General features: G+C 40.2%; 1 protein-coding gene across 1 annotated transcript in view; it reads right to left on the bottom strand.

Moving 5' to 3' along the window:
* cacna1c (calcium channel, voltage-dependent, L type, alpha 1C subunit) overlaps window positions 1-24,715 on the bottom strand; it is a 667,856-nt gene that overhangs the window by 437 nt on the left and 642,704 nt on the right. The window contains exons 37-52 of the mRNA XM_055153273.1: window positions 23,257-23,348; window positions 20,672-20,837; window positions 20,229-20,356; window positions 20,041-20,137; window positions 18,396-18,498; window positions 17,879-17,980; window positions 16,997-17,124; window positions 14,897-15,031; window positions 9,354-9,709; window positions 7,184-7,210; window positions 2,851-2,979; window positions 998-1,125; window positions 728-825; window positions 529-625; window positions 288-396; window positions 68-218 (exon numbers count right to left, since the gene is read on the bottom strand). Of these exons, the coding sequence (XP_055009248.1) occupies window positions 68-218; window positions 288-396; window positions 529-625; window positions 728-825; window positions 998-1,125; window positions 2,851-2,979; window positions 7,184-7,210; window positions 9,354-9,709; window positions 14,897-15,031; window positions 16,997-17,124; window positions 17,879-17,980; window positions 18,396-18,498; window positions 20,041-20,137; window positions 20,229-20,356; window positions 20,672-20,837; window positions 23,257-23,348 (2,046 nt within the window). The remainder of the gene's footprint in view (window positions 1-67; window positions 219-287; window positions 397-528; window positions 626-727; window positions 826-997; window positions 1,126-2,850; window positions 2,980-7,183; window positions 7,211-9,353; window positions 9,710-14,896; window positions 15,032-16,996; window positions 17,125-17,878; window positions 17,981-18,395; window positions 18,499-20,040; window positions 20,138-20,228; window positions 20,357-20,671; window positions 20,838-23,256; window positions 23,349-24,715) is intronic.

Raw genomic sequence — 24,715 nt, 5'->3', positions numbered from 1 at the left:
GCACAGAGAGAGTCACGTCATTTATGTAACACATCTCTAATGTTTAAACCTTTAAAATGATCCTTACTGCCTCCACCAGGCTCCCCGCGCTGCCGTGGGACAGGGAGCACGAGTCTGTGCCCAGCAAAGAGGGCACTGTGAGGGACACGGGCCGAGGGGCTCGGGCTCCGGAGGTACTAGGGGTGGGCGCCCGGCTGTTCCCATTGCTGTCGTTGTACCTGCAGCAGAACAGTTTGTGAACAGACAGAATATAACACTATAACAAACCAGAGGAGAGTGCACTGTACCAGGGCCCGCAGTTCACTGAGGGCAAACTGGTGTTGAGCTTTTCATGGGAGCTAGCGCCCTCTAGCCTCAAGGAGGGTACCCGCTGGTAAGAGGCTTCACCGCTGAGAGCTACGGGAAAAATACATTTTGTTTAGGACAAAACATTATGATTGTGTGTGTGTGTGTGTGTGTGTGTGTGTGTGTGTGTGTGTGTGTGTGTGTGTGTGTGTGTGTGTGTGTGTGTGTGCGTAGGATCAGTACCGGTGGGGCTGGCTGGAGGCGTGGAGCACAGCCGACTGAAGAGAGTGGGAGAGTGACTCCGTCTGAGGAGAGGACTCAACCCTGCGACCGCCAAAGCCTGAGGACAGAACCACAGTCAAACAAAGACTCTGATGATACTAATACGACTAATAATAATAACTCTGTGTGTTATATGAAGTCCTGTGTAGTGAGTAAAGACCTGGTGATGTACGAGGTGCAAAGGGACTGCTGTCTTTTGGGAAACATCAGGCTTTGACTGTCTCCTGAGACACTCCAAGTGAAACGACGATCTCCGCCCTTAAAACACAAATATACGTCATAAATACTCACTGTTATTAACTTAAGATACATGTTTGCAGTGTAAGACTTTTTCTTATGTTTCAATGTTTTAATTTCTTTTATGGAATTAAATTAAATACAAAAGACAAAGACTAAACAGAGTGTCTTTGTGATGTTATTGTGTCCTCACCCAGAGACGTGGGGCAGAGGAACACTCGTCTGGGGGACTGCCAGCCTCCTCCAGGTCTCCGCTCCTCCACCTCCTCCACCTCCTCCATCGGCGTCAGCTGTTTACACGTGTCGTCCTGATACACCAGCCTGATACACACACACAAACATCAACCACAGCCTACAGCCCACAGCGCCCCCTGCAGGCACCACACAAGCTGCACACAGATAAAACGACACGGCTGCAGATGACTTCAGACAGTGCACATACGTAGGCCTGTCACGATAGAAGGAGTTTCTTAAGGCTAACACTGTCATAAAAATTACAACTATAATACTGAAACTATTTTATTCCACTGACACAATAAACATGATAACCCCAGTAAACCCCTTTACAAATAAACCACTGTAAATAATAAATGTGGTAGGTGAAAATGGACATTTTTAGAGTAATGGTGTCTCAAATCTGGCACCAAATTGACATGTGAAGCACTTTAAGTTCTACACATTTCCTGGAAGGGCTGTCGCTGAAAGTGATCGGGGAAAGGCGGAATATTTTAATCTGATTGGTTGAAGAGTCAGAACAGCGTAAATCATATTTTTTATTAAATTCAGTTGAGAAAAAATCCCAAAGCGCTTTCATCTGCATGTTAGTATTATAGTATATTAGTATAGTATTTATTAGAAATGTAACGATATCCAAATCTCACTGTACGATATTATCACGATATACATCTCACGGTACAATATTTATTGCGATATTTTGAAGACGCTGATGTAATTGTAGATGGGACGCTTTTTTGCTTTTAAAATACTTTGACAAGATTTTTGTGTGAATTATTTCCATCAAAATCCCAAGAATTCAAGTAAAAAACATATTTCTTCGCGTTGTCTGCGCTGAAATGGATTATGGGATATGTAGTTTCCAATGTTCATAAGCTGTTGCTACTATAAAAAATGCATTTAAGCAAAGAAACTTGAAATTCGATATATTGTGACAGCCCACGATATTACTGTGAGACTTTTGACGATACAATATCACGATGTTTCGGTTATTGTTACTTGCAACAGCAGAAGCCAAGATGGATTCTTGTGAGTTTGATAACTTACAAAAATCATAAGAATCAGGCTACATTTGTATGATGACGGTTTGAAAAGAAGACACAAAAGTGGCGTCACGTCTTCACTTTTTATTCCGTGTTGAGACAAGAGTTTTTGGGAGGAAATCTGCGTGCATACGGTGACGCAAAAGTGTGTGGAATTTGATTGGGTATGCATGCCAGGCGGCTCGGTGGTGGTGACATTAGGTGGTGATGTATATGACGTAAACGTGTACGCGACGTGAGCAGATCTGACCAGAGTTTTGTGTCTTGGGCAGTGTAGACGGAAACGCTACGGCGGAGCGTATTCAACTTTTCTACTCTGGAGGGTGGTTTCAGATTTTTGCGTTTTTAAGCCCCAAAAACACCGTCTAAACAAAAGGCACTTATAAACCGATAAAATATTTTGTCGTTTTTACCCGCAAGCGTTCTCATGTAAACAGGCCCTTATAATTTTCCCTCTGGGGCTAGGACCGTGATAAAGAGTTTCTCAGTGGGACTATCGTGGTTAAATTAAAACTAACCTCTTGGCTAACTCTGAAAAACTCAATATGTACTGTTGGTCTTGTTCGGTAAAGGTCAAATCTTTGTGGCCAGGGTAGCCTTAAAGATTACTCAAACATGCATGAATCACTCAAAAACACAACTTTGAGTTAATAATGAGCTTTTAACCACTATAACACGGTTAAAAGTTCTTGTCCTTTAATGTACCACTAGTGAAAATAAAACATGGACCCAAACGTCTAAACTAGAGCGATTATCGTGACAAGCCTACATGTCAGAGGAGAGCGAGTGCGTGTCCTCCTGGTACTCCCTGTCGTCGGCGTAGCTCTCGTCGTACGTCTCCTCCATCGACCCCTCCCCTCTGCGGATGATTGGCAGGCGGCTGTCACTAGAGTCCGAACTACGAATGATACACACAGATACACGCACACAGACACACACACAAACACACGCACACAGAGAAAATGAACATAAACACGGACGACAGATACACAAAGATATACACAGGATGAGACACGGCAACACAACCCAGCGGCAACAAGCGTCAAGGAGAGAATCGGCTAAAGCAACGCCGTGGAACCTTTCACTAGTGTTGTCTCTGTACACATGCATCCCAAATTTCGGACTTCCGGTCATCGCGCAATGCATACTGGGAAGGATCCTCAGAAAAAGTGAGCATCAAACCGCCGTGTTTGATTTGTCAGTGGGATGCGTCTACTGACAAAGCCAAACTTTTTAAGTCTTTTGAACCATATCGCTTTTGTTTCTGGTTCTGATATTGTCATTTTTTTGTTTTGGGATTCGGACATTGTAATTGTGTGGTTGTTGGATGTCCCAACAGCGGAAAACGTCTTGAGAAATGGGCTTCGGAAGTTTGTGAACTCCTGTGTGAACTCTGTGTAACTGCAAACCTCCGTTCAAACTGTTTTCCTTCCCAACGGAATTGAAAAAAAGTGAAAGGTGAAGGCGACGGGCAGGATTGATCCACAGGAAGGACGATAAAGGTAACATTTGACTACCTAAGAAATCATCCCGAGTTTGCAGTGAACATTTTGTACGTGGAGCGCCAACAAAGCAAAATCCCGATCCCTCTCTTAACCTTGGTTACGAATTTAAAAAGTCAAAGTCAAAGCAAAAGGCGCCAGCTGTTCACCAAGAAACACCTTCCACTGCAAAGCGACCAAGACTTGATGTTACTGTAAAGTCATTCGAACAAGAAAGTGCGAGCTCAGTCTGTTTGTCTTCTGCACCTCTCGCTTAACAAACGGGATTCTGCTTTGTTGGTGCTCCACATACAAAATGTTCACTGCAAACTCAAGATGATTTCTTAGGCAGTCAAATGTTACCTTTATCGTCCTTCCTGTGTATCAATCCTGCCCATCGCCTTCGCCTTTCACTATTTTTCAATTCGTTTACGAAGGGAAACAGTTTGAACAGAGGTTTGCAGTCACGCAGATCTGATTCCCTTTTGCATTTATGGAGTTCGCAAACTTCCGAAGCCCATTTTCCGCTGTTAGAACATCCAACAACCACACAATTACAATGTCCAATTCCCACAAATAAAATATAACAATATCAGAACTAGAAACAAAAGTGATATGGTTCAAAAGACTTGAAAAGATTGGCTTTGTCAATAGACGCATCCCACTGGGAAATCAAACATGGCGGTTTGATGCTCTCTTTTTTCGGAGGATCCTTCCCAGTATGCATTGCGCAATGAACCGGCAGTCCGAAATTCATGATGCATGTATTGTATTTAGTTACTGTGTCAATAATTCTCCTTGTGAATCTATAAAGTTTTGTCAAAGTAAAAGACAAAACAATTTCATTCAATTCAAATTAGAACTATTGCGATAAAGAATTCCAAATATCAAATGGTCAAAAAGTCCTCAAAATGGCATCGTCAAAAAACAAGAACCTTGTGACTGAAACACATAAGTATTGGTTAAAATGATTTGAATTTCACAATATTAATTTTGTGTTAGAAGGTGCAGATTTTTTGTTGTTGTTTAGAAATATTGATGATGTTTTGATAATTTGTCTTAAACTGAGCAAATTAAGACAAAAATTCCACTTCATCTGACAAAAAACATCAGTTCCGCACATTGGATTTCGAGGCATTTTAATGTGGGGAGTATAAATAAAAGTTCCACGGTGTTGCTTTAACTTCAGCGCATGAACAAGAGGAGAGCTCACAAGCCAAAGCGTCAACAGGGAAAGAGTCTGAGAAGCGGATATTTTAAGCAAAGGATGGACTGTAGCGGAAGAAGCGAAACTGAGCAGCAGCTAAAAGTACGGCCATTTTACAAAGACGTAAGAAAAGAAATCGAATCTTGTGGACTCAAATAAACGGACTCAAATGTTGGCGTCTCTTTTCCTAACTTTTCCAGTGGAGAGTTTGACACCTTCTTTTCCTTGGAGATGTCGTTGCTTTGCCTGGAAAGTTTCACAGTATGGAATTTGACAAGCAGCTGATCCGTACGACGCCAAATATCATAAATTTTTCTTCTAAAATGCTTGTAAAGAAATAAACAAATCCAAGATAGATATGTTTAACACCATATTGTGGGACATTACAGGCAAAGTTAAAAATATCTCCATGGAGGCGAACAGTTGGCAAACCCTCCACCAGAAAAATTATATAATGCATCTTTAAACCCAAAATAAGACTATTATCCGTAAGTGAAGTCTATTTATGTATCACATTATGTAAAGTGAGTCTGGGGCAGTAAAACGTGACAGGCTGTTGTGTTTGATCAGGGCCAGACAAAAGACGAGCTAAAACAGGAAACTCCAAAGATAAAGTCACGCAGATCTACAGTCTAAATACGGAGACATAAACGACAATTTAAAAACTGCAGAAATTAAAATCTAGTTAAGATAAAATGACTCAAATACTAATCTACCAATGGAACAAGATTGTTTTGTACTTGAAATATGAAAATAAATCTTGCGACACTTAAGAAAAACAACAACTCTTTGTAGTTAAAATAAGAAACAAACCCTAATGTTGCTTGAATTAAGAAAAACACAATTATTCCATTGGTAGAACATTTTACTTATCAAGTTGAAACAAATGCAGACATGTCAAACTCAGGACCGGGGGCCAAATTTGGCCCGCGATATAATTATTTTTGGCCCGTGATATCAGATCAAATATGTATTAGAGCTGCCCGCCGGCTACAGATAGACTATAGAGCAGGGATCGCCAACCTTTTGCGTCTGGTGAGCTACCTTTACAAAAGAGCTGCTCATTTTAGCGTTTGCAAGGATTTGAGTCGATATAAGAGGGTAAGCCTTAGTGTAGTACAGTCAGATGCCTATAAAACCTAAAACCTTTATCTATTTATTAGAACACAAAGTTTTAAATACCACATTTACAATGGTAATTAATCAACATTTGAGTTATTCAATTCAATACGTATAACTCAGAAATCCCTTGGCGAGCTACTTGTTAGGGGCTGGAGAGCTACTCAGGTAACTCAGGAGCTACAGGTTGAGACCCCTGCTATACAGACATAATTTATTTAAAATGCTGTTATTATTTTATATTATGCATGTTCTGGATTCAATGTTTAAGCAAAACTATTATTAAACTGTTATTTTAATAAGAAAAGGTTTAACATTACATATCTCGTTGCTGCCATTTTTCAATACATATTTAGTTTGGCCCACGACTTAGTCCCAGTTTAAAATTTTGGCCCTCTGAATTTGAGTTTGACACCCCTGAAATAAAGTAAAATGATGTTAATTTAAATCATTTGAACTTAGCCAGATGTTGCTTTTTACAGTTTGGTTGGTGGAGAGTTTTTAACTAGTAAACCACAGATCCAGCTTTTCCAGTTTCAATACCAAGAGCAGTAACTGTTTTATTATTCTGTATTTCTACCAATATTTGATATGAACTAATACCAGTGCCAAGACTGAAAGTAGGAATAACTTTACTTGAAGGTTCAGTATGTTGTTAAAGCTATACTGTGTAACATTCTCCGTAGAGATAGGTATGTTTCATTCCATATATTCCACTATAGAAGAGTATCGATAAAAAGAAACAAGCAGGAGGAGACTTTTTCTCCTCACTAAAGAGTTTTTCAGTGCAATAAACACAACCAAAACATGTTTTTACCTAATCCATTTTTTTGGTTTAAAAGTTACACACTGTTTAAAACAACGATAAATGATTTAAAATGATTCAAATATGTCATCTGTAATCTGTATGAGTATGGAACAGCAGTGAATAAATACAAATTATAATGTTTTAAGATATTCAGGGTAAAATATGTCCTTAGATAATGTGATTTTATTGACCTAAACTACAAACTGAAACCTTCAAACCGATTTCCTGGAGCCGATTCTGTACATTTTTCTTAATCTGAGCTGATACCCCAATCCCCGTATCCATTTTATAATCACCATGCATTCCTTTTTTTTTTTTTTTTTTTTTAAATATATCACTGTTTGCTTTGTTAGTTGTATCAGCGACTACATCGTTAAGGTGCATAGCTACGGCGTTGCTATGGCACTTAACCAGCGATGGTGTTGGCATGATCTGTGCAGAGTTTAGCGTTTAAAGCTGTAACAGACGATCGTCCCTGGGCACATACCGCATGAGGGAGTCATAAAAACACGTCCTGCTCGGCCACATTCAAGAAGAAGAAACAAGTGGGAAAAGAAAGAATGAAATGATCGGAGGTTTAAAGAGGCGTAAAGATGCTAGTGTAAAAGAGATTTAAAATGCAGTTTAAAAGAGACAAAAGTGTAAATAAAATCCTCTGGAGAGTAACAGTGGACAGAGACTTCTAGTTCCAGACGGAGAATAAAGTTTTACCCATTGAAAAAATATTATTATTAAATTACAGGTTGAAAAAATTGTTATTAATGTAACTAATAACTGCAATTTAATACACGTATTTGTGGAATATTTCTCCCTACAACTGTATAACTCACCCTTATGTAACAGATAATACTCCCTACAACTGTACAACTCACCTTTATATAACAGATAATACTCCCTACAACTGTATAACTCAAATTTATATAACAGATAATACTCCCTACAACTGTACAACTCACCTTTATGTAACAATTAATACTCCCTACAACTGTACAACTCACCTTTATGTAACAGATAATACTCCCTACAACTGTATAACTCATCCTTATGTAACAGATAATACTCCTACAACTGTATAACTCCCTTATAACAGATAAACTCCCTACAACTGTACAACTCAAAATTTATATAACAGATAATACTCCCTACAACTGTACAACTCACCTTTATGTAACAATTAATACTCCCTACAACTGTACAACTCACCTTTATGTAACAGATAATACTCCCTACAACTGTATAACTCGTCCTTATGTAACAGATAATACTCCCTACAACTGTACAACAACTTATGTAACAGATAATACTCCCTACAACTGTACAACTCACCTTTATGTAACAGATAATACTCCTACAACTGTATAACTCACCCTTATGTAACAGATAATACTCCCTACAACTGTACAACTCACCCTTATGTAACAGATAATACTCCCTACAACTGTACAACTCAAATTTATATAACAGATAAACTCCCTACAACTGTACAACTCAAATTTATGTAACAGATAATACTCCCTACAACTGTACAACTCACTTATATAACAGATAATACTCCCTACAACTGTACAACTCAAATTTATGTAACAGATAATACTCCCTACAACTGTACAACTCAAATTATATAACAGATAATACTCCCTACAACTGTACAACTTATGTAACAGATAATACTCCCTACAACTGTACAACTCACCCTTATGTAACAGATAATACTCCCTACAACTGTACAACTCACTATTATAACGATAATACTCCCTACAACTGTACAACTCAAATTTATATAACAGATAATACTCCCTACAACTGTACAACTCGCCCTTATGTAACAGATAATACTCCCTACAACTGTAAAACAACTCATCCTTATGTAACAGATAATACTCCCTACAACTGCACAACAACTCACCCTTATGTAACAGATAATACTCCCTACAACTGTACAACTCGCCCTTATGTAACAGATAATACTCCCTACAACTGTACAACAACTCATCCTTATGTAACAGATAATACTCCCTACAACTTTACAACAACTTACCCTTATGTAACAGACAATACTCCCTACAACTGTAAACAACTCACCTTTATGTAACAGATAATACTCCCTACAAATGTACAACTCACCTTATGTAACAGATAATACTCCCTACAACTGCGCAACAACTCACCCTTATGTAACAGATAATACTCCCTACAAATGTACAGCAACTCACGCTTATGTAACAGATAATACTCCCTACAACTGTACAACAACTCACCTTTATGTAACAGATAATACTCCCTACAACTGTTTAACTCACCCTTATGTAACAGATAATACTAATATATAATACTAATTATGCCTTATTTAACACCGGTTTCTTGATATTTTTGCTATTTATTTTGAATTAATTATGATCATTTATATTTTTTCTCTTTTGTTATTATATTATATTATGATGTGTGAGCTATTGTGCCCTTGTGGATCAATAAAGCTTGTCTAAGTCTAATATTTGGAACTAAATGTGACCTTTTCTTTCATAACCACAAGACCCTGCCCACTGTTGTGCTGAATTAGGAGAGAGAAAGAATGAACCAAGGAGGAAGGATGAAGAAGATTAAGTACAGTAAAGTTTAAAAAAATGAATAAATTAAGAATAGACCTGAACAGTTCTGACCTCTTTGGCGGGAAGCACCAGGCGGAGCGCGGGAGCAGGATGGGGGTGAGGGGCTGCCCCGTGTGCCCGTCCACGGTGCTGATGGTGGGGCTGGGGAAGCGGCTGCCCGTGCCTGGGACCATGCCCGTGTTGTTGGCGTTGTTGATGTTGGCGTTGGACCCGGAGGAGGAGTAGGAGGAGGGGGTGAAGGTGGTGGAGTCCATGAGTTTTTCGTGTGACGGGCTCTCCCCCTCACACGGCGACCCCTTCTGGCTGATGTGCAGTGGTCTCTGGGTGGTGAAGGTTTGCGGGAAAGAGGCGCGCCCGTCGCTCTGGTTGTAATAGTTCACGTGGTTGCCGAACAGCCCCCCTGAGCGCTGTGGGGCAGAGGGGAGGACGGGGAGGTGACATGTTAGATAAAATATGCACATTCACACTTCTGTTCACCGCTCGGAGCTGCAACAAAATATACATGAATGAGCCAAGCACGAAATCAAGAATTATGAATCTGAATATTGATGCAAATAATAATCGTCTTGAATCTGTGTATCATTCGTTCACTCGTTTTTCAATATAAAACCAAAAATAAGAAAATGAAAAAAGTGAAAAGCTGAATGAGTGTCCATGCTCACTTCCTATTTGTAACTTGGCTCGTGGGTTTGCTATGTCCATTTAAATAAACAATCTACGGATTGGATCAACTAGAAATCCAAAGCCACCATTACGTACTACTAGTGTTGGGGAGTAACAGATTACATGTACCAGAGTTATGTAATCAGAGTACAAATTATGAGTAACTGTATTCAGTTACAATTACTATTTCAGTGAGCGGTAATTGGATTACAGTTACTTCGGTGAAATAAATGGATTACACAGAGGAATTTTCGTTTTCACATTTTGGGCTATATCCCTTTTTCTTTTTTTTTTCTTTTTTCATTTTTCAGTAATTCCACTCATTGCCGGACACTAAACCAGGTCTAAAACCAGGTCTAAACCCAGGTTTAAACCAGGTCTAAAACCAGGTTTAAACCAGGTCTAAACCAGGTCTAAACTAGGACTAAACCAGGACTAAACCAGGTCTAAACTATGTCTCAAACAGGATTTAACAGGACTAAATGAGGCTGGGTGGACCGTGTCTCCTCCTCTTCTATCAATAATATTTTTAATTTTTTAATTTTCTTTTATCAGACAAAACATCTTATGTGAAGATTTCCTCGTCTTTGCTTCTCTACAGCAAACCAAGTAATCCAAAGTATTCAGATTACGTTACTCACTTTATGTAATTTAATGGATTACGTTACAAACTACATTTTAGGGTATGTAATCTGTGATCTGTAGGGGAATACATTTTAAAAGTCACCTTCCCAACACTGCGTACTACTGCTTTGTGATTGGGCAAGACAGTCTGTGTATCATTTGTTTTTCAATATAAAACCAAAAATAAGAAAACAAAAAAAACCAACAATTTTCTTCATTATTTGTCTCCAAAACCAAAATGAAAAAAACAGATAACGATTCGATTTTTCTGTTTTGGATTTTGTGTTTAAATGAATAATGGATAAAGCAGATAACGGCCGTTTCCCGTTTACGTGACCTAAACTGAGATGCCGGACTGGTTTCCACAGAATGGAAACCAAGTGCCACAGAACTGAGAAAGTGCCAGAGAGCGAGAGACGTGTATTCACTTGCACTGGTGTGACGTTTTTGACCAACCCGAACGTAGAGCTGTCACGGTCATTGCAATATACCAGCACCGCGGTACGATCAATCACACAGCACGAGGGTTCAGGTCACTGCTTTAATAGCATTTTGCATTTTAATGAGGCTCCACGCACGTGCCCGGCATAATTTTACTATTCTACTCTGAACTAATTCATGTTTACGTGGCTCTGGGCAAATGGGTTCAACTACTGGGACCAGAACCCGCGCACATTAAAACTAATGTGTGGCTGACCATAGTATCTGCGGGGCCGCGCCCTGCGAACACACGGTTTTGTTTGCGTAATGAATTACCTTTCGTTTTGCTTTTTACACTGTGCACTGTTTTAGACTAGGATTATTTTCACAGAAGAGAAGTCCTGAGGGCAAATTTGTAAACCATTTTTCATACATAATTTGAGGGTGCTGATTTTTTATTTTTTATTCCGACCTGTTTGAAATGGCCCACGCACTCACAGTGCACTCCCCAGGACTAACCCAGGACTAACTCAGGACTAACCCAAGACTAACCCAGGACTAAACTCAGGACTAACCCAGGACTAACCCAAGACTAGACTAACTCAGGACTAACCCAGGACTAACTCAGGACTAACCCAGGACTAACTCAGGACTAACCCAAGACTAACCCAGGACTAACTCAGGACTAACCCAAGGACTAACCCAGGACTAACTCAGGACTAACCCAGGACTAACCCAGACTAACCCAGACTAACTCAGGACTAACCCAAGACTAAACCCAGACTAACCCAGGACTAACCCTAAGACTAACTCAGGACTAACCCAGAACTAACCAGGACTAACCCAAGACTAACCCAGGACTAACTCAGGACTAACCCAGACTACTAACCAGGACTAACCCTAAAGGACTAACCCAGGACTAACCCAAGGACTAACCAGGACTAACCCAAGACTAACCCAGGACTAACCAGACTAACCCAGGACTAACCCAAGACTAACCAGACTAACTCAGGACTAACCAGGACTAACCAGGACTAACTCAGGACTAACCCAGGACTAACTCAGGACTAACCCAGGACTAACCCAGACTAACCCAGACTAACCCAGGACTAACTCAGGACTAACCCAAGACTAACCCAGGAACTAACTCAGGACTAACCCAAGACTAACTCAGACTAACCAGGACTAACCCAGAACTAACCAGGACTAACCCAGACTAACTCAGGACTAACCCAGACTAACTCAGAACTAACTCAGACTAACTAACTAACCCAGGACTAACTCAGGACTAACCCAGGACTAACTAACTAACTCAGGACTAACCCAGGACTAACTCAGGACTAACCCAGGACTAACTCAGACTCAGGACTAACCCAGGACTAACTAACTCAGGACTAACCCAGGACTAACTAACCCAGGACTAGACTAACCCAGGACTAACCCAGGACTAACCAGACTAACCAGGACTAACTCAGGACTAACCCAACTAACTAACCAGGACTAACCAGGACTAACCCAAGACTAACCCAGGACTAACCCAGGACTAACTCAGGACTAACCCAAGACTAACTCAGAGACTAACTCAGGACTAACCAGGACTAACCCAGGACTAAACCCAAGACTAACCCAGGACTAACTACTCAGGACTAACCCAGGACTAACCTCAAGACTAACCCAAGACTAACTCAGAACTAACTCAGGACTAACCCAGGACTAACCCAGAACTAACTCAGGACTAACCCAAGACTAACTCAGAACTAACTCAGGACTAACCCAGAACTAACTCAGGACTAACCCAGGACTAACTCAGGACTAACCCAGGACTAACCCAGGACTAACTCAGGAACTAACTCAGGACTAACCCAGAACTAACTCAGGACTAACCCAGGACTAACCCAGGACTACCTCAGGACTAACCCAGGACTAACCCAGGACTAACTCAGGACTAACTCAAGACTAACCCAAGACTAACTCAGAACTAACTCAGGACTAACCCAGGACTAACCCAGAACTAACTCAGGACTAACCCAAGACTAACCCAAGACTAACTCAGAACTAACTCAGGACTAACCCAGGACTAACCCAGAACTAACTCAGGACTAACCCAAGACTAACCCAGAACTAACTCAGGACTAACCCAAGACTAACAACTAACCCAGGACTAACCCAAGACTAACCCAGACTAACCCAGGACTAACCCAGAGACTAACCCAAGACTAACCCAGACTAAAACTCAGAGACTAACTCAGGACTAACCCAGGACTAACTAACCAGGACTAACTAACCAGGACTAACCCAGGACTAACCCAGGACTAACTCAAGACTAGACTAACCAGACTAACTCAGACTAGGACTAACCCAGGACTAACTCAGGACTAACCCAAGACTAACCCAGGACTAACCAGACTAACTCAGGACTAACCCAGGACTAACCCAGGACTAACTCAGGACTAACCCAAGACTAACAGGACTGACTCAGGACTAACCAGGACTAGACTAACCCAGGACTAACCCAGGACTAGGACTCAGGACTAACCAGGACTAACCCAGGACTAACCCAGGACTAACCCAGGACTAACCCAGACTAACCCAGGACTAACCCAGGACTCAGGACTAACCCAGGACTAACTAACCAGGACTAACCCAGACTAACTCAGGACTAACCCAGACTCAGGACTAACTCAGGACTAACCCAGGACTAACCCAGGACTAACCCAGGACTAACTCAGGACTAACCCAGGACTAACCCAAGACTAACAGACTAACCCAGGACTAACTCAGGACTAACCCAGGACTAACTCAGGACTAACCCAGGACTAACCCAAGACTAACCCAAGACTAACCCAGGACTAACCCAGGACTAAGATGTGCCCCTGTAGACCGTCAGGTGACCACAGGTGAAAGGACCGGTGTAGAGCTCCGCGCTGCACGGAGGTAAGTGCAGCCGTCGTCCTGTCTCGTTCACGCTGGAGCATTACTTGTGTGGCTTCAATGCGCATCTATAAAACTATTCACCGTGCGCCGTTTTCTCGTCTCGCTGTTTTCATTTGGCGATAACAGCCCAAGGACTAAGGTCGTCCTCTTAGTGCAGGTAACACATTCAAATACAAAAGTCCTGTTCCTTCGTTTGTTAATCAGAGCTACAGAACATGCTTTATGTAATTAATATCTTTCTCTCTTCTTAATTTTTTTATTTTAATCTTTAATTTTATGATGATTATTTATGTTTTGATTTGTTTTTATTGTGATTTTAATGTTTTTCTTAATCTGTAAAGCACTTTGTGTACGAATTGTGCTATACAAATAAACTTGCCTTGCCTTTAGGCGAGCCTATAATGGGCTATAATCATTTGTATTATTGTATAATTGTTACACTTATATACTATTTATTTTGTTATACCAAAAAATGTAAATACAAGAACAAGTTAATAGTAACTGAAAGAAAAACCTCAAGATTTAGTTGGGTTTTTTTTGTACTTTTTCCAAAACCCTGCGAGGCAACTGCTTTTGTGATATTACAAAAAAACTCTACCATCTGTTGGTGCACACCGTATATTTTAGTTATAATCACTCGCTCTCGAGGGAAATCATTAATCCAAATAATAACATAATAATAATAATGTTGGATGCAAATGTCCAAATAAAGCAAAGCCAAAATATGGTACAGCTGAAAGAAAGAATAGCTCGTATGGACTAAGCGTGTAAAAATGAACTTTGCCGTTGCTGTTCTTGCGTGTGTTTTTTTTCCATGGTCTGCTCAGCCCGTAGCCTTACTGTGGTCCATGCAGAAGCGCCTGTGCATGTGCGTGAATGGGGCAGTAGATGGTGCTCTGGCGGTGTCTCTCTCTGGGGGGAGAGTGAGTGGGGGGTGTGTATCAGACCTTTACCCTGAAGATGTCATCCTCTGAGGCGGCAGACACAGCCTCCTTCAGCCCCTTGTCCAGCTCCTCCTCCACAGCCAGGTCCCCAGAGATCGCCCTCCGAATCTCTGGCCCGATGTCGTGGAGCGTCCGCAGGCCCGCCTAGAAAAACAGATAAAACAAACATGGGATTTAATTTTGTCTATAACTTCAAAAAGTGGGAAAACAGGTATAATTAGAAACGTAGGACTTGGGCGGGTACAAAACAGACAAAATAAAGATAAAAACTGGCAAACTGACTAATGTGGAATTTTTTTTTTTTTTTCTATAGCTTCAAAAAGTTGGAAAACAGATTGTAGACATAGGACTTTAAGAGTGGGTTCACACTTGCATGATCACCAAACAAAACAGACAAAATAGAGACAAAAACGAGCAATCTGACTAATGTGGAACTATCCCCTTAATGCCTGAATTTATATAGATGTATATTACAAAAAAAATGAGATTACTGATTTGACTACAGCCAAAAAAATAAAAAATAAATAAAAATTAAGTGCTTGGCAGAGGTTCCTAGGAAGGTTCTGCATGTGCACAAACCGGCACTGGGGGAATGCAGCCGCTATCTCAGCTTATATCTTGATCCAAAGGGTTTGTCGCATATTTGTGACAGTTGGCGATAAGGGGTTATTAAATTATTATATTATTACCGTATATTATTACATTATCAGTCTATAGTTTGAAAAAGTTAGGAAAACAGGTATGATTGTAGACGTAAGACTTTAAGGTGGGTTCACATTTGCACAATCACCAGACAAAACAGACAAAATAAACATAAAGACTGGAATTTTGTTATGACTTTAGTTTCAAAAAGTTGGAAAACTATTCAGTTACACAGGTATGAGTGTAGGCCATAGAGCAGGGGTCTCCAACCATTTTCCTCCGGTGAGCTACTTTTACAAAACAAAAAATGCCAGAGAGCTACTCATTTTAGCGGCCACAAGAAACTCAGACGATTATAAGAAAAAAGGCAAGTCTTGGGCACAAAGTTAGGCTTCAAAATGATACATCTGCAATGTTAATAGGCATGTAAGTCACCACATTTTGGTTATTCAGCACAGTGGTACAATTCTGAAATCCCTTGGCGAGCTACTTGGAAGGGGCTGGATGGGGTAAGAGACCCCTGCCACAGAGTGTATAAAGAAGTGGACCACAGCGTTCGGCTCCAGTCAAATAAAGCTCATCGAGGCCGACAGTTATGGGGCGAATTTGGAGTCAAGTTCCATATTAGACAAAATAGCAAAATAAAAACACCAGAATCATGTAGAATGAGTCAATATGAACATTTTAAGACCAAAATAAAGAGCCTGACAGCAACAGTTACAGAGAGAGGGGGTCACATTTTTCAATACAAAGTGAATTGGAGCCAAAGTCGATGGAGCCAGAAGTGTGCACATGCTCACTTCCTATTTAGATCGTGTGACTAGTGGGTTAGCTATGTCCATTTATATACAGTCTATGTTGTAGACATAGAGCAGGACTTTAATCTACAATATAATATAAGTAAATTTGAGGAGCCAATTCAAAAATCTACTCAAAACTAAACAAAAAAAAATCTCAGTAGCAGGGACAGGTGCGGAGACAGGAGGAGAGACAGGTGCAGAGGAAGGAACCATGCATAGTCAACAAGTAAGATTCATAATTGTTGTTATTATATAATCTGATAAGAGTTGGAGCCAGCATTTTCCAAACGGAAGATTCACAAATGTTGAATCATTTGTAGTGGTGATTATATCAATTTAACACTTGATAATAAAACTACACGTCTATAGAACTGTGTCAATACGACCTCATCTGAAATCTAACAGCTCACGGTGAATCCACAAATTATTTATATTAGCAATGACCTAAATCCCTCTATTATTCATCCAACCACACCGCAAAATCTGCTTATTAACAACCCAGCAGTTTCAGTAATTTATATTTATGACAAGGTCCATTAAACAATTACTGTATATCAAAGCAAATACTGACTACAGGTGTTTCACTTTTCCCCTTCTCCATTATAATAACTCTATACGGGTCTATACAATATTGTGGTTATAATCTGAAATCCGTCTGTGACTCTACCTGCAGAGAAAGGGCCGTTTTGGGAGGCACCTTGGCCACCAGCCCCTGTTCTTTCCTCTTCTTGAATTTTCGGAAATATTCTTGGATGAGGAACGTAGCGTAGAACTTTCCGACCGTAACCTCGTCATCTGAAAAAAAGAGGAAAAGTTATAGTTTAAATAAAAAATCTTATAGTAGTGGAGCTGTTAAGGACCAAAATAGTTCACTTTTATGGTACAAGCATGAAATTTTGCCACATTACTAACACCCCCAGAATTAATATTTCTGGATATGGAACCAAGCCTAAGTCGACCCTGGAGCCGAGAACTGTGCATGTCACAAAATGGACTTTATGAAAATGAGGCTGGCATAAAAAAACACTGCATAATCCGTTTCTTACATTCTAATTTGCATAGTTATCCATTTTGTAATGTTGAACAACTATTTTTCATAAACTCCAAAGCATTAATGAGGTTATTTGACCATTTTCCTTGAGAATGTGAGGGTTGTGTGGGCTCCCTGTGGTTGAATCCAAGTTAATACAATATTTTATCTTTCAAAGCCATATTTATTGGGTTTTTGATAACAAAAACAATTTAAACATCTCTAAAGATCTGTAAATGCCTCATCATGTTTCACAATAGTAATTAAATGCTGCATGGATGTGAGGCTTAACCCTAAAAATGACCCTGTACATGCCAAATTTGTCTTGGCACACTTGCATCACCCAGCACAGGCTACTCTGCATCAAGTTCATAGCACGTTCTTTGCCTGGTGGAGCTTGGTCCACAACTGTAAACAGTCTTAAAATACTAAAATTCTTAACGGTGCATTAAAACTTTCCTGACTTTTATAGATTGTTGTGGATGCCTAAATAAAATGTGAGAATTGCTTGTGTCATACCTCCAGCAGGGGGCACCACTTGATCGAGGAGTTTCATGCTGGTTCTCTTCCAGATCTTCTTCACGATGGCCCTCAGCTCCTCATTGGCCTGTTCAAGGTTTCCTGAACAAACAAAATCAAAATAAAATAATCTGAATTAAAAAATGAAAGCACAGATAAGTTACAATACTGGAATTTTGAATATAAATTAATACGTGTTGAGTTGTTTTTACTATAGTTTCAATTCGTTTGGAGTAAGAACCAAGGAAAAGATTTGGCTTTTTCGAGATCTAAACCAAGACTAGTCAGCTTCATGACATCACAAGGTGGAACTGAGCATTTTGAGCTTTGGAGATGCAGACAGATTAATAAAAAAGGATTACTCAGACACATGTGAATGAAACAAAACACATCTCCAGGTCTGTTTTTGATGAGGAAACAACATTTTAACATGGCTTAAAGCTTTCAAGAGTCCTTTTTGCGTAACACTGGACCTTTAATGTGGATGTATAATTGTATTTCTGTGATCCTCCGTTACCTTCGGTCTTTATCCTGAGAGCAGTTCTGACCAGCGCGAACAGAGTGGCATTGAACATCACTGTCCCGTCACTGTTCAGGGGCATGTTCATGGACACCAGACGCTGAAAATACAAACAAATACATACACTTACGCACAGTGGTGGGTCTAAGATTTTTCTGAAACAGGGGCCATTATCGAGCTACATGTTACATTCAGGGGCCAAGAACAAGGTACATCCAAGCACATAAATGATGAATTCAGTACAGTGCAAATACAAGGATAGACAGTAAAAAAAAAGCTCTTTATAGGTCTGTTTTTTTATCCCATTAAGTTGTATTGACGCAATAGGTCGCCAAGAGTTTGGGGGTGGAATTGCATCAGTGATCATTGAATTCTCCGGTTGTTCTTCTTGTCAGTTGATTGACAGAAGAGGGGCACTTCAGGGACCAATTATATTATAGGTAGAACCACTAGAACCGCCCCTGCGTACACATACACTAAAAACCAGCAGACTAAAGCTTTCAGAGCAGAATCAGTTTTCAGTAATAGCACGTGAAGTAATAACACTGTAACTTTTAGAATACATCGCTTTTTAAAACAAGGGTCATTCATAGATGTATTGCAGTTATACATCATACAGTCATAGTCATACATGAAGAATCCCTCAGTCGTCCAGGTAGAATCCACGGCGAAGAGAAAATTTTGTTTGTCGCCTGGACAAAAGTTAGTTTGGTTGAAGACGTGTCGCAGTTCATCCAAGCTGCTTTTTCAGTCCTGGTCAGATGGTGGTGGACACTTCCTTATATCTGCAAGCTAACTGACTGAAACTAACACTCCTACTTGTTTACAGTTTCTGTTAGTTAGTTCAGCCTATTGACCTGTGCAGGGTGTGAGGTCTAATTAGCATTGTTATGAGTTTGGATGAGCTGCGAAACATCTTTAACCAAACTAACTTTTATAGTTATACATAGTTACAGTTACAGTTATACATAGAACTAGTCAGACTGGTGCCACCTAGCGCCTCCGCTCAATTTCATTTCTCTCCAGCGACTAGGTCAGGAATCGGAATACAGTAAACGGTTCGCAAAACCCCATGAAGTGCGAGTTCGGGCACCAGGCAATCAGTGAAGAGCCAGACATTCTGTGTTGTCAACGATTCCAGAGATCGAGGATTTAAAGCCAGAACAAAGAGAATGTTTGATGAATTTTATCATCAAATTCCTGCGGGATTTGGGAAAAGCTTAATAAACCAGTTAGCCCCGTTAGTGGCGCATTACATGTGTCACAACCAAATGGCAGCGACTGGTTAAATGAAAAAAAGTATCCGCCTACTGTTGAGCCAACGAATCCTAATGCTGCGAGTTTCTACAAAGTGAAACCGGCTGATGAATCAGGCTAACATAGAACTACACTGAGCATGAACCTTTGCTTAGTGCAGTCAACACAAAGAAATGACTAGTATTTATTACATATTACTATTATTTAAAAGATTTCGAATATTTAATTACGTCTACAAAGCTTTTAATGTTCATGAAACAGAACTAAACCAGGACTAGAACAGAACCAAACTAAGTCTACATCAGGGTTTATAGAAATTAAAGGAGCTATAACAAGAACAAATATGAAATGAAATGAAGGCAGAAATGTATTTTTGTGTACTTACTTTGCAGGCCACTCGATGAGGACACAGTTTTCCAAATCCAAGCGGAGGCTGGATTCTCCGGAGCAACGTCACCACATCCAGGTGTTTTATCCTGCCCCTAAAACAGACGACAACGTGTTTACTTTCTATTTAAATCTACAAAGTCTTACAAAGTATTACAACTCCTTTTAAAAGTGCGTGAAACTGACTTGGCCTCTGGGTCGTATTCGGCCCAGATTCTCTTAAACTCGTCGAGATGATGAGGCCCCAAGATCGACCAATCCCGAGTCAGATAGTCGAAGTTGTCCATGATGACGGCCACGAACAGGTTAATAATCTGTAATAGAAACATCATTAGCATTCTCAACAATTGCAAAAGGCCATATATTTACTACTTTCAACTTTCTACTTTCAAAATATTAAGCCAGTTTTATTTATTTATTACAACTTTATCTGATATGACTGAAGATATTTCCTGATTTATAATTTTGAGATCAGTTTTTCCAGGTCATCTTTGGTTGAAATAATATGGGTAAAAATTTAAATTACTCTGATCATTTCTCACCAAGCAATTTCACTGAGTACAGAGATCAGACCTGCTTCAAGAAAACATGCAGAAATGACTTTGGTAACATTACTGTCTGTGACTCACTAGAAAGGCACAGAGCATGTAGAAGCTGACGAAGTAGATGATGGCGAACTGGCTCCCGCAGTCCTCGTGGTGGGTGCTGTTGTGCTCGTGAGTGGAGCCCTTTTCGCACGGGCGCATCCGAGAACAGGCCAGCATGATCTCCTGCCATGCCTCGCCTGTCGCACATCTGTGTCACAGAGGGAAAGAACGGGGGGGATTACAGGTGATGAGAGAAGAAGAAGAGTGTGATGAATATGCCCTGCTCAGGTGTGAAGGCCATAAGAAGTTCAAGCCATTAAAGTAATGAGAAGAGATCAGATCACCCACGGAGCACAGTGGAGGGGCTTTATTCTGATGTACCATATATTCTGGACTATAAGGCGCACATAAAATCCTTTATAATTTTCTCAAAAATCTACAGTGTGTCTCATAATCTGGTACGTCTTATTTATTAATTCTGGTTGTGCTTACTGACCTCGAACTGATTTTATGTGGTACACGACCCTCAAAAATCAGTCAAAATGGTTTAGTACGACTTTGGTAAGCTACGAAGCCGCACCGCTTGATGGATTGTCGGAACATTGCGGATACTGTAGTCAGGAGCCTTGCCAAGTGCGACAGAAGCTGACTGCATCAGCGCACAAGGAGCAAGCTGTTTTGTCGGCGCTTATAGTTTATGCAAATGAGAGATGTGGTTTTAAGTTTTGTTTCTGTAAAACGTAAACAAATGTGCTCAAAGCTGCATTAAACACATTCCTAAATGAATATTTGAGTCGTCCTCATAGGAAATAAAAAAAAACAAACAAACAATTAACAATTATCCACCCATATTCAGATTCATAATACACATTCACCAAGACAGGGAGGCAACGCCGGGTGAATGGAGTAAGGGATCAGTCTCAATTTCTCCGTTTGTTTCGCTTAATGTGCCTTATGTATGAAAACAGACGTGAGAATTCAACATTATTGATATTGCGCCTTATAATTATACTCGCCTTATAGTCTGAAAAATATGGTAATGATTAGTTATGGTGTAACATGTTTTGCAACTTAATTTAATATGTATGGAATGTATAAATCCAATTCACCCCTGGTTCAGTACTTGCCTCCCCTGTGTGCAACAGCTGAGCAGAGGCAGTTAAAATAAGGCTAAAAACAATAGCTGCTAGTACTGAATTGAGTAAGAGATGCCTTGTAGTGGCATGTAATTTATGTAGGAGACAAGAAGCAGCTTTCAAAACCTGTAACAGCAAAGAAAAGAACTGTTACACTCTACAACAGGGATGGGCAAACTACGCCCCGGGGGCCGTATGTGGCCCTTTAAACCATTTAATCCGGCCCGCCGAACTTGAATAAATTATAGTAATAAACCTTGTTAATGTTTTATTTTTCCTCCATTCCCAGCGTTTCCCAGTAGATGGCGCCCTATATATACATTGAGGTGCAGCTTATTATGTTGGCCGCAATGCTTTATGGCTAAGTGTTCTTTCGGACTAGCTAGTGACAGGAGTCATTCTCGGTCGGAGTATTCGGACCATGAGTGAGGCAGAAGTGTTCAAGACATAAGGCTGCACTGTTTCTGTTCTGAATAGATTGAAAGTAAAGCCGAGGAACTTGTGAACTGCATATTATGACGTCTTCACTCATAAAATGTTATAATATACAAAGGAGCAGAAGTGTTAAAGAGGAGAGATTTAGTTGAGTCTAGGCTTGTACTGGAGAGTAAGTAAAAATTCCAGTTTTGAGAGGTAAGCTGAAGAAGATATGGTGGTGGCCTCAACTAGATGGCGCCCCAGAAAGTATTTCAGAAGTATTTGTCTTTTCGATGCATTCACACTCATCTTTACATTGCAGTAACCGGGATAGTGCGTGTTCATGCACCATGACTCAAAAAACCCCATCGTAACCGAGATACTGATGTGCATGTTTACGCACTCGTTATGAACAATGCACCAGATCAAATAGAACACGCTCGCATACTGGCACACTGTCACTGTTCCATCCTCGCATTGGTCGTTGTTGAGTTTTGGCTCTATATTTTATTAATTTAATTTTCAGTGTTTTAGACAGATTACAAGTGAAATTCAAGCACAGGTTTTCTACATATCTCATGTTATTTTTTTTCTCTCCACTCCATCCATCTGCTCCTGGTCCGGCCTTTCCGTCAAATTTTAGAACCCTTTGTGGCCCCCGAGTTAAAAAGTTTGCCCGCCCCTGCTCTACAAGAACATCTCTCAAACATGGGAGTCACGTTTGCTCCTCGTACAGTCCGAGTGAGGCATTAACATCTGTATAATACGGTCGCACTAGAGCTGAGTTACCAATCTGTGATATGACCGGCACCAATCACCCTGACGCACTGAAACTCTTGAGATAAAATGTAAGATGTAATATAAGATTACAATAGTGTTTCCTTTTCAGCCCCAATAAATCCGAGACTCAAATACAAGTGTTTATCTCAAGAAAACCACAGCAACACTGGTTATAGACAGAGTTCAGATCTGCACCTCTGTTCCTTTTGTGTTCCTTTTATCCTTTCTTTAATATGAGCCTGTGTTTGTGTAAAATAAAGAAATGAAACTAAACTGAAAAGCAACGGGCCTCACCTGAACAGGAGCAGCACTGCCTGAGGAAAGGTCTGGAAATTATTGTTCCTGTTGATCTGAGTGTTGTCCCGAAGAGCTATTTTACCAAACATCTGTGAAGAGGCACGAGGTGGTCACGAGAAAAACGAGAAAGTGTGAAGATTATTAAGAAAAAAACATTTCATTTAGTCATATTCAAAACCAGCAGCTTCAAGCCAAACAAACACTTAAAGAGGGCGTATTATTATTATTACTAGACCATGTTACCTTTTTTCTTCTGAATTTGCGATATTCGACGAAAACAACGTATTAACAAGTTTAATTATTTTCAGTTTCGTTCTTGACGCTCTGGGCTCCCGTCCCTTTGCTCCCCATGCTGAACCACTCCCCCTTCAGAGCACGCAATCAGTGTGCATCCAGCTAAAGAAACCACTGCACGTTGCATCAGGTTTGTCAATTTTTTTCTTTACAATTTAAGACAGAATATTACTGCTAACCGCAAGAAGGGTTCGAATAGGCCCCTGGGGAGATCGCTAAATTACTCAAACATGCATGAACAGTGTTGGGAAGGTTTCTTTTAAAATGTATTCCCCTACAGATTACAGATTACATATCCCAAAATGTAGTTTGTAACGTAATCCATTAAATTACTTTAGGTGAGGTTTAGTCCTGGTTTTAGTCCTAGTGTAGTCCTGGCTTTAGTTCTGGTTTTAGTCCTAGTTTAGTCCTGATTTAGTCCTGGTTTTAGTCCTAGTTTAGTCCTGATTTAGTCCTGGTTTTAGTCCTGGTTTTAGTCCTAGTTTAGTCCTAGTTTAGTCCTGATTTAGTCCTGGTTTTAGTCCTGGTTTTAGTCCTAGTTTAGTCCTAGTTTAGTCCTGATTTAGTCCTGGTTTTAGTTCTGGTTTTAGTCCTAGTTTAGTCCGGGTTTAGTCCTGGTTTTAGTCCTACTTTAGTCCTGATTTAGTCCTGGTTTTAGTTCTGGTTTTAGTCCTAGTTTAGTCCTGGGTTTAGTCCTGGTTTTAGTCCTAGTTTAGTCCTGATTTAGTCCTGGTTTTAGTCCTAGTTTAGTCCTGATTTAGTCCTGGTTTTAGTCCTAGTTTAGTCCTAGTTTAGTCCTGATTTAGTCCTGGTTTTAGTTCTGGTTTTAGTCCTAGTTTAGTCCTGGTTTAGTCCTGGTTTTAGTCCTAGTTTAGTCCTGATTTAGTCCTGGTTTTAGTCCTAGTTTAGTCCTGATTTAGTCCTGGTTTTAGTCCTAGTTTAGTCCTAGTTTAGTCCTGATTTAGTCCTGGTTTTAGTTCTGGTTTTAGTCCTAGTTTAGTCCAGGTTTAGTCCTGGTTTTAGTCCTACTTTAGTCCTGATTTAGTCCTGGTTTTAGTTCTGGTTTTAGTCCTAGTTTAGTCTGGGTTTAGTCCTGGTTTTAGTCCTAGTTTAGTCCTAGTTTAGTCCTGAGTTAGTCCTGGTTTTAGTTCTGGTTTTAGTT

This window comes from Boleophthalmus pectinirostris, unplaced genomic scaffold, assembly GCF_026225935.1.
Source record: "Boleophthalmus pectinirostris isolate CB_2022bp ecotype Guang Dong unplaced genomic scaffold, ASM2622593v1 HiC_scaffold_18, whole genome shotgun sequence".
NCBI classification, from domain to species: Eukaryota; Metazoa; Chordata; class Actinopteri; order Gobiiformes; family Gobiidae; genus Boleophthalmus; species Boleophthalmus pectinirostris.
This window is presented reverse-complemented; position numbering and strand designations above follow the sequence as displayed.